The 8,728-nt window shown below is 45.7% G+C and overlaps 1 protein-coding gene across 1 annotated transcript in view; it reads right to left on the bottom strand.

Annotated features, from left to right (window-relative positions):
- Window positions 1-1,821: 1,821 nt before the first annotated feature.
- LOC309656247 (uncharacterized protein C14orf93) overlaps window positions 1,822-8,728 on the bottom strand; it is a 9,981-nt gene continuing 3,074 nt past the window's right edge. The window contains exons 2-5 of the mRNA XM_082452517.1: window positions 4,274-4,335; window positions 3,802-3,905; window positions 2,854-2,966; window positions 1,822-2,564 (exon numbers count right to left, since the gene is read on the bottom strand). Coding sequence (XP_082308643.1) covers window positions 2,145-2,564; window positions 2,854-2,966; window positions 3,802-3,905; window positions 4,274-4,335 — 699 coding nt within the window. The 3' untranslated portion in view covers window positions 1,822-2,144. The remainder of the gene's footprint in view (window positions 2,565-2,853; window positions 2,967-3,801; window positions 3,906-4,273; window positions 4,336-8,728) is intronic.

The raw sequence follows: 8,728 nt of genomic DNA, 5'->3' as shown, positions 1-8,728 counted from the left end.
GGAGAGTAAATCTTCTGAAAAGTTGAGATGCTGTTAAAGGAGGCGCATCCAGGAGTTGGTAGTGGCAGCAATGGGCACAGTTGGGATCAACAACCTGTGTTTTCAGGGGATTAACAGGAAGGAGACGAAAGTGAAGGGGGTGTGGTGCACTGACAGCGCATGCTCCAGTAGTGCTCACGCCCTCTGGGTAGCCACTCCATAGTCTGAACTGGAGCTGGGAGCTCCACAGGCCCTATTCTCCATTCCCAGGACCTTAATTAGCCTCTGTGTACACAGGTGACTCCCAAATCCATATTTCTAGCCCAGACATTCTTGGACTTAAAAACTCAGCTGACGAATAGCATCTCCACTTGGTTGTCTCAAAGGCACACAACACCCTGACCTCACCTTCCCTGCCTCCCAAAACTGGCTCCTCCAGCATTTCCTGAGTAAATGGCATCATTAACCACTTAGCTACTTAAGCCAGAAACCTGAACATCAACCCTATGTCCTCCTCCCTTAACCTCAAATCCAAGCAAGTCCTATCAGCAAGTCCTATCAATTCTGCTTCCAAAATATCTTTCAAATCTGTCCTTCCCTCATCATCACCACTACATATATATATATATATATATATATATATATATATATATATATATATATATATCAGGCCACCTTCTTTTCTCTCCTGGACCACTGCAAAAGTCTCCCTGCCAAGGCTTTCTCCCTCTCATCCATCTTGAACCCTGAGGTCAAGTGATTCTTCAAAAACACAAAACTGATCATCTTATTTCCCTGTTTAAAACCTGTCAGCGATTTCTCACTGTCCTTTAACTAAGTCTATACTCTTTAAGGTATTTTACAGAGTCTATCTCTCCAGCCTCTTCTCTCAGCAACATCCCTTCCCCAAATGGTTCTGCAGTAGAACTGCACCTTGTCTGTGCTCTCTCTTGCCTCTGGACTTTTGTACTTGCTATTCCCTAGGTTTGGAACACTCTCTTGGCTTCCCCTTCCCTCCTGGTTAACTTCTCCCCGTCTTTCAAGCATCAGTTTAAACACTCTCCGCGAAGCCTTTTCAGACCACCAGAGTAAGTTAGTTACCCCTGTGGTACATAGCCATGGTAGCTACCTTCCCCCATCATCACACTTATCACAGTTCATTTCATTGCCTACTTAAATGCCTGGCTTCCTGACTAGACAATAAAACTTCTGATCAGTATCTAACCTGTTCAACAGTTTATCCATAGCACCTAGCACAGTACCTGACACCTAGTAAGCAATCAATATTTGTTGTATGATTGACTGAGTGACGAGAAAGCCATGTTTACTTCTCAATCCATCCAAAAAGGCACAAATTTTGTGTGTGTATATATATTCTGCATGTGTGCTTGTGTGCGCACACACACATACACACACACACTCACCTTCCTCAAAATACAGCTTGGCTGACAGGACTAAGAAATAGCTACCAAGCCACGTATACTGCTTGGTCACACGGTGGGAAAGCAGCTACTGGTGAGACAGGGGAACTCTTTAAGCCTTAACTTCCTCATGTGTACAATGGGAATAATAAAATCTTCCTTATATAATTCAATAAACAATAGCTATTACATCTAGATCCCAATTCCCAAATACGGATGGAGCCTGTGTTCTGCTCAGAAGAATGAAGCCTATGACTGAAACTGTCCACCAGGTGGCAGTATTACCCTGGCCTGGTCCTGTGCTGCTTCCACTGCAGAGCAAGACCAGCAGTCAGGGGAAGAAGTAGAAGGTATAACCAAGCGCCGCTTCCCTAGAGCTTTGAGTGAAACCAGAAGAAAAAACAACTCAGAGACCAGGGCATACGTCAAGAAGGCCTCCTGTTTCTTGGACCCATCCTCCTCCTTGTCTCATCCCAGGCTCCTCCGAGGCACTGTTATGCTTAGGAATAAGCATTTTCTGGCCTGTCGTTCACAGCAGGGGGAGTTTTTCCCCCTTGGAGATAAGTCCTTTTATCCCACCAGAGCTGCCAGCTTCCACTTCCAGTGGAGACTGTGTTGAGAAGAGAGGCAGATTTGCTTTCTCAGACTGCAGAAGACATCTCGTTATTCTGGGAAGCCCTGTGGCCACCCATTTTGAGGACATGGGAAGAGGCGGATGCCAGAGTTATTCTTGGTTTATAGATTTCACTCATCCTTTTCCACCTTGATTTCAATGAACGAGTTCAAGTCAGGACAGCAGGTTTTGTGGGGTTGGTCAAAAGATGGGGAGACAGGTCCATTCTCATCACCTCCCTCATCCTCCTCCTCTTGGAAATTAGGATTGTAAAGTTCTGGTGGAAGGAGCTGGGCCTCAGCAGAAGGTAAGCGGTCTGAGGGAGGTCCGTACACACGGTTGGCTTTGGTGCCATGCTTAGAGTTGGCATCCAGGTGGTAGCAGAGCTGCGTGAGGCGCTGGGCCCGGAAACGGGGAGGCCGGGCTACCCAGACACCTGGCTCGTTAAGGCTGTCCTCTTCGTCTGACATCAGCTCCTCCGTCACATCCTTCCACAGGCGCTGGTCCTCAGGGCCAAAATGCCTCATGATGCTGGATCGGTTGGCAAAAAGCTAAGGTAGGAGCCCAGGACAGAGATTAGGGAGAGCAACAAACCATGCATTAGGTTTGGGGAAAGGGTTTGGGTGGAAGGGAGGCTGTGTAAAGTCTGTGCCTGAGAGAACCAAGTTCTCAAGAGAACCCAAGTCAGATCTTAGAACTGGCTCCCTTCCTCCTCCTCCTCTGCTCCATTCCTGGATCTCAACTCTTTTCTCAGGTGCCACGTCCCCTGGCCCTTCCCACTGTGACTTATTTATTAGAGTTTAGAGTTTAGCATCTTGAAAGGAAAGACTAGAAACCTACCCGATATCTGCGACTTCGAAGTTTCTTCTCCTCTTTTTCTTTTAGGCCTTTAAAGGGGTTCAGGGAGTTGCGGTACTCACGCCTCTTAGTAAGGAAGTAGGCTACACAGGCTCCTGGTGGGGAGGGAGAAGGCAGGCAGCAAAAAGCAGGGTCCTCAGCCCTTTTTTTTGCCCTAATACTACTGGATGGGAGAGGGGTGAACCACTGTTTAGACGATGGGCTTTCTGGGTATGTCCATCAGCATCTATTCATTCCTCTCTGGTTTAGCTCCCTCTGCCCCTCTCCGTCTCCAACAGGAACTCCTCCCATTTAAAAAGACAACTCCAGGGAGGGAGGGAGACGCAAGGGGGAAGAGATATGGGAACATATGTATATGTATAGCTGATTCACTTTGTTATACAGCAGAAACTAACACACCATTGTAAAGCAATTATACTTCAATAAAGATATTAAAAAAAAAAAAAAGACAACTCCCATGCTTCTGTAACTCCCTTCCCCCACTCCCAGTTAAACCTACCCCCATTCTACTCAGCTGGCAGCAGATTACAAGTACTTTTTCAGCAGAAGCTTTCTTAGTGCTACAGACAAATAACAGAAGAGCAAGGAAAGTAGAAAACCCAGGACATAATATTTAGGGACAAAAGGGCAGGGCTGGATTCTGACCTCCTTTTCATAACACCCTAGATTCAGGCTCTGCGTGTAAGTGTCATGCATGATGGTGTTCTGGCCCTTTCCTTCTCCCATTTTCATTTCAGACTGAGTAGGGGAATAAAAAGGCAATTAGAGACAATCCTGTGTATATTGTAGGTGAAAAGAATAACCAAAACCAATTTTTTTAAGTCCTCTATTTTCAAAACCACCTAAATCATCTCCATATGCCTCTTCTCCTCTGGCCAGGAACAGGGGATGAAGAAAGGATGGGATGGGAGTTAACTTAGTTTTTCTCACCTTTCAGCTCCTTGTCAGTGTAATTGTGGGGACTGGTTACCAGCTCCTGCTTGAGCTTTTCCAGAAGGAACTTCACTACAGAAATATTCCAAGAGGACTTGATGCTGCCACAAGAGAAGAGAGTGAATAAGGCAGTCAGCATTTTATTTTATTTATTTATTTTTTGGCTGCACCACGTGGCTTGTGGGATCTTAGTTCCCCAACCAGGGATGGAACCCGTGCCCCCTGTAGTGGGAGGGTAGAGTTTTAACCACTGGATCGTCAGGGAAGTCCCTCGTCATCATTTTAAAAGCTAGACAGAGATTCCCAGCACTAATCAACTTCGTGGCAAAGTCCTCCATGGCCTAAGACAGTATACAAGGGGCAATGGTGAGATGGAAGCCTTAGCCTCACTGTTATACTGGAGCAGCCCCCTCTATTTCCCTCTCCTTGGCAAAGTTCCTTATGATCTTTTCCCCCAAGAGGATCGTACCTTTCAGACCCATTGAATCTCTTGTCATTGGTGATGTGGTTATGCACATTGTGGACCAATTTCTAGGGGAAACAAACAAACAAACACAGAATCAAGCCAGGAGCAAATATGATGAAACCCTCCTCTGGTCCCTAGGCACTGTCCCTATGGGGTTCTCTGCCTGAATGCTGCCCATAGTCTAGGTACCATTTCTGTTGATGTCCTTTCTTAGCCATAGAGCCGATCCAAGTTAGTATTTCTAATGAACCCTCCCTTTCTTTCCTTTTCATTTAATTTGTGTGGAGTCTCCAGGATTACCCCTGGTCTTACTTCTGCTCCCAGGGAATATGATCACTACAGTAGAGGGTTTCAAACACTTCCACAAACATACTCCTAATAGCAAGGAGAGAGCAAATATACACCAGGGCTACTGCAAGTGGACATTTCTTTTTTTTTTTTTTTTTTAATTTTATTTATTTATTTTTGGCTGTGTTGGGTCTTCGTTGCTGCACGCGAGCTTTCTCTAGCTGCAGTGAGCGGGGGCTACTCTTTGTTGTGGTGCACGGGCTTCTCATTGCGGTGACTTCTCTTGTTGCGGAGCACGGGCTCTAGGCGTGCGGGCTTCAGTAGTTGTAGCACGCGGGCTGCAGAGCGCAGGCTCAGTAGTTGTGGCGCATAGGCTTAGGTGCTCTGCAGCACGTGGGATCTTCCCGGACCAGGGATCGAACCCATGTCCCCTTCATTGGCAGGCGGATTCTTAACCACTGTGCCACCAGGGAAGTTGCTACCTTTGCTTATACACCTTTAATGATGGGTTCTCACTAGTTTTTGACTCAGCTACTACTGAACATCTCTAATTGTTAAAAAATTTTGCCTCAGGGGCTTCCCTGGTGGCGCAGTGGTTAAGAACCCGCCTGCCAATGCAGGGGACACGGGTTGGAGCTCTGGTCCAGGAAGATCCCACATGCCGCGGAGCAACTAAGCCCAAGCGCCATAACTACTGAGCCTGCGGCTCTAGAGCCTGCGAGCCACAACTACTGAGCCCACGTGCCACAACTACTGAAGCCCGTGCGCCTAGAGCCCGTGCTCCACAACGAGAAACCACTGCAATGAGAAGACCATGCACCGCAATGAAGAGTAGCCCAAGCTCATTGCAACTAGAGAAAGCCCGCGCACAGCAACCAAGAGCCAGTGCAGCCAAAAATAAATAAATAAACAAATTTTTAAAAAAAATTTGCCTTAGATGCTCCAAAATCTGACCCCAGTTTTGCCCTAACAGCACCTGAAGTATTTGAAGACAGCTTCCATGTACTCCCCAAGTCTTTTCTTATCCCGTCTAAACACCAAGTCCTTCAACCATTCCTCATGACATAGTTGCCAGACAGACTCCTCATGAAACTATGTGCCTCTCTGGTTTGCCAGTGTCCCTCTTAAAACATGGCACCTGGAACTGAATTTAACTCATCTGTTGAGGTCTGGCCAAAGGGAGCATTACTTCCCCAAGTAGAACTCTATACTTCCAGGAATGAAACTCAAGATGCTGTACCTCTCTTAGCAAGCCCATCCCTACTCTCAGTGTCACAGGGCTCATTCATAGTGAGCTTGTAGTCAACTCAAGTCCATTTTTCACATGGATTACTGTCTCCACCATTCTGCAACTGTTTTTTGTGTTTTTTTAAATTTTATTTATTTGTTTATTTATTTATGGCTGTGTTGGGTCTTCGTTTCTGTGCGAGGGCTCTCTCCAGTTGCGGCAAGCAGGGGCCACTCTTCATCACGGCACGCGGGCCTCTCACTATCGCGGCCTCTCCTGTTGCGGAGCACAGGCTCCAGACGCGCAGGCTCAGTAATTGTGGTTCACGGGCCCAGCTGCTCATGGCATGTGGGATCTTCCCAGACCAGGGCTCGAACTCGTGTCCCCTGCACTGGCAGGCAGACTCTCAACCACTGCGCTACCAGGGAAGCCCTTTTTTTTTTTTTAAACTTTAATGTAGGATTTTACATTTCTTCCTATTAAATTTAGTTTTGTTGTTTCTCATTATATTTTCAGCCCAAGGTCCTTCAGTCAATGGAAATTACCCAGTCCCAAACTGATGGGATGCTGATCTCAGGATTTCAGCTTCATATTAAAAAATGCCCAATTTACGCTCCTACCCCTATGGCTGACTGACCACATCAACTTAGGAAATTACTGTTAACTCTTTATGGCTAGGGTCTCCACTCTGTAAAAAAGACTGTTGTACTAGCTTCATATTTGATATAGTTATTTTACCTCTTAGTAGTCCAAACTTGAAAAATCACAAAAGATGGGTAAATGCTTCAGAAAGAATTTGAAAGAGTTGCAGAAAAAAAGAAAAGAAAAAAAAGTAGGGTGGGGGAGTTGCATAGCCTCCAACTCAAGTGGCTTGGAAGAGATCAGCTGATAAAAATCCAACCAAGCTTGAAGTGGAAAGGGAAAATACTCTAGACAATAATAAGCATTAAGACTGTAAAGGCTGCTGGCTCACCTACCTCCTGAGTGAGCTAAAAATGAATAATTTCCCCAATGGGTGGCTGGGATCTGCAGCAGTCCAAGGAATTAAGATTCCGATTTGGTTCTTTTGGATCCCTAGCAGCAACCCACAGCAGCTTCAGCAGATTGGAGAGATGCCTCTCTCATTCCTTCCCAGAGCTAAAGGTTGGAACAGTGAAGATCTGCAACTATCCCTCTCCCTCTAAACCCACAGACTAATACAAGAACATTTTATATCTTTCTCTGTGACGGGCAGCAAGACTCCCTGACTGGTCCTCTCGCTCCTCTTCAAGCACTATAACACAGAGCAGGATGACTGAGAATGCTGTCCTCCCAGAAGCTCCCATGCTGAGCTCTCCAAAGGGCAGGAAGAAGCCAGGCCTCATCACTAGGCCTCTCGCTGGAGGCAGTAGGCACTAGAGGAATGGAACTGATCAAAAGTCCTGATTTTATGCAAATTTTAACTATCACACATTTATTCACAATTTAAGCACTATGAATTTTTGGGAAATCCCTTGAAATGTACTTCTAGGTATAAGCCTCCATTTCTATCACTGGCAACAACAGTGCCCTCTTGGGCCAGAAATCCATGACAGAGAAACTAAACCTAGTCCTTGTTCTTTTTTTTTTTTTTTCTTTTAATATTATTTATTTGGCTGCACCTGGTCTTAGCTGCGGCACACGGGATCTTCATGCGGCATGCGGGATCTTTAGTTGTGGCATGCAGGATCTTTTTTTTTTTTTTTTTAGTTGCGGCATGCAAACTCTTAGTTGCAGCATGTGGGATCTAGTTCCCTGACCAGGGATCGAACCCAGGCCCCTTGCTTTGGGAGCACGTAGTCTTAGCCACTGGACCACCAGGAAAGTCCCCCTATTCCCTGTTCTTGATAAGTGACATGTCACTGAACATAACCAAAATTTGAAATGAAGGTTAGAAACCAGTTGATACTGATTATGAATTGTGTCTTCTGGAAGGGAAAAAAAAAAAAAAAGAATCTGTCAATGTAAAAACAAATCAAATGAAAGGCAGAGTAAGAGTAGGATCTCTTAGAAAAAGAAAGAAGTAATATGAATAAAGGAGGTATAAATGGTAGTCAGCTGTTTTCAATCTTTACTAAGACTGTAACAAGGAGAAATGAGTTCTATACTATGAGGAGATTTTGCTGGATGTCAGTGGTGACCTCCACTCCTAACCAGAACCCTCAAGTTACCTCATCAGCCATTATCCAGAGAATGGAGGCCCATTACCGTCAGTGGGAACACAATATGGCTAAAGAACATCCCCATAGTTATCAGAAAGATGTTTTGGGCGACAGAGCTGATCCAAAGGTCTGCGGTCACCCTAAAACAGGGTTTCTCAACCTCGGCACTATTGACATTTTAGGCTGGATAATGGGGGTGTTGGGGGAGACATCCTGTACACTGTAGGATGTTTAGTGACGTTCCTAGGGCTCCGAGCCACTGCAAGTTTTCAGGCAGAACTGGATCATATCAGTACCTTCCCTGCCAAGTGATCTGAGAATCACTAGAATCTCCAAACCTTTTATACCTGAGCTGAGTGTCTAGTGGCCCTCTGCATCTTTGGGGTATGGGACCACCTCAGGACACCTTGGCCTTTCTGCCCAAGGGGACCCTTGCTACTTATCCTGAACACTGGTAATTTGCAGGCAGTTTCCAGTGCTACTCTGCTGCAGTCAATCTGCTTAACCCCTTAAGGATCTCCCCATCAGGATTATGAGATCACCAGGAGATATAATTATATAATTATGTATATGATATAATTCCCTTATCTTCAGATGGAAGATATCAATCTATCTGGAAAAATCTAAAGAAGTTCCACTGATAGCAGAGGGGCTGCCTGTCCCTGGGCTAGGGAAGAGTCAGTCTCCTTCTTGCCCCTCCCACTCCAGCAGTCTTCAGGATACCATTCATTCGATATGGGACGTTTAAAATCAACCCACATT

The sequence above is a fragment of the Balaenoptera physalus genome (genome assembly GCF_965194825.1).
Source record: "Balaenoptera physalus genome assembly, chromosome: 2".
Classification (NCBI taxonomy): Eukaryota; Metazoa; Chordata; class Mammalia; order Artiodactyla; family Balaenopteridae; genus Balaenoptera; species Balaenoptera physalus.
Note: the sequence above shows the minus strand (reverse complement) of the source record. Positions and strands in the feature narration are given on the sequence as shown.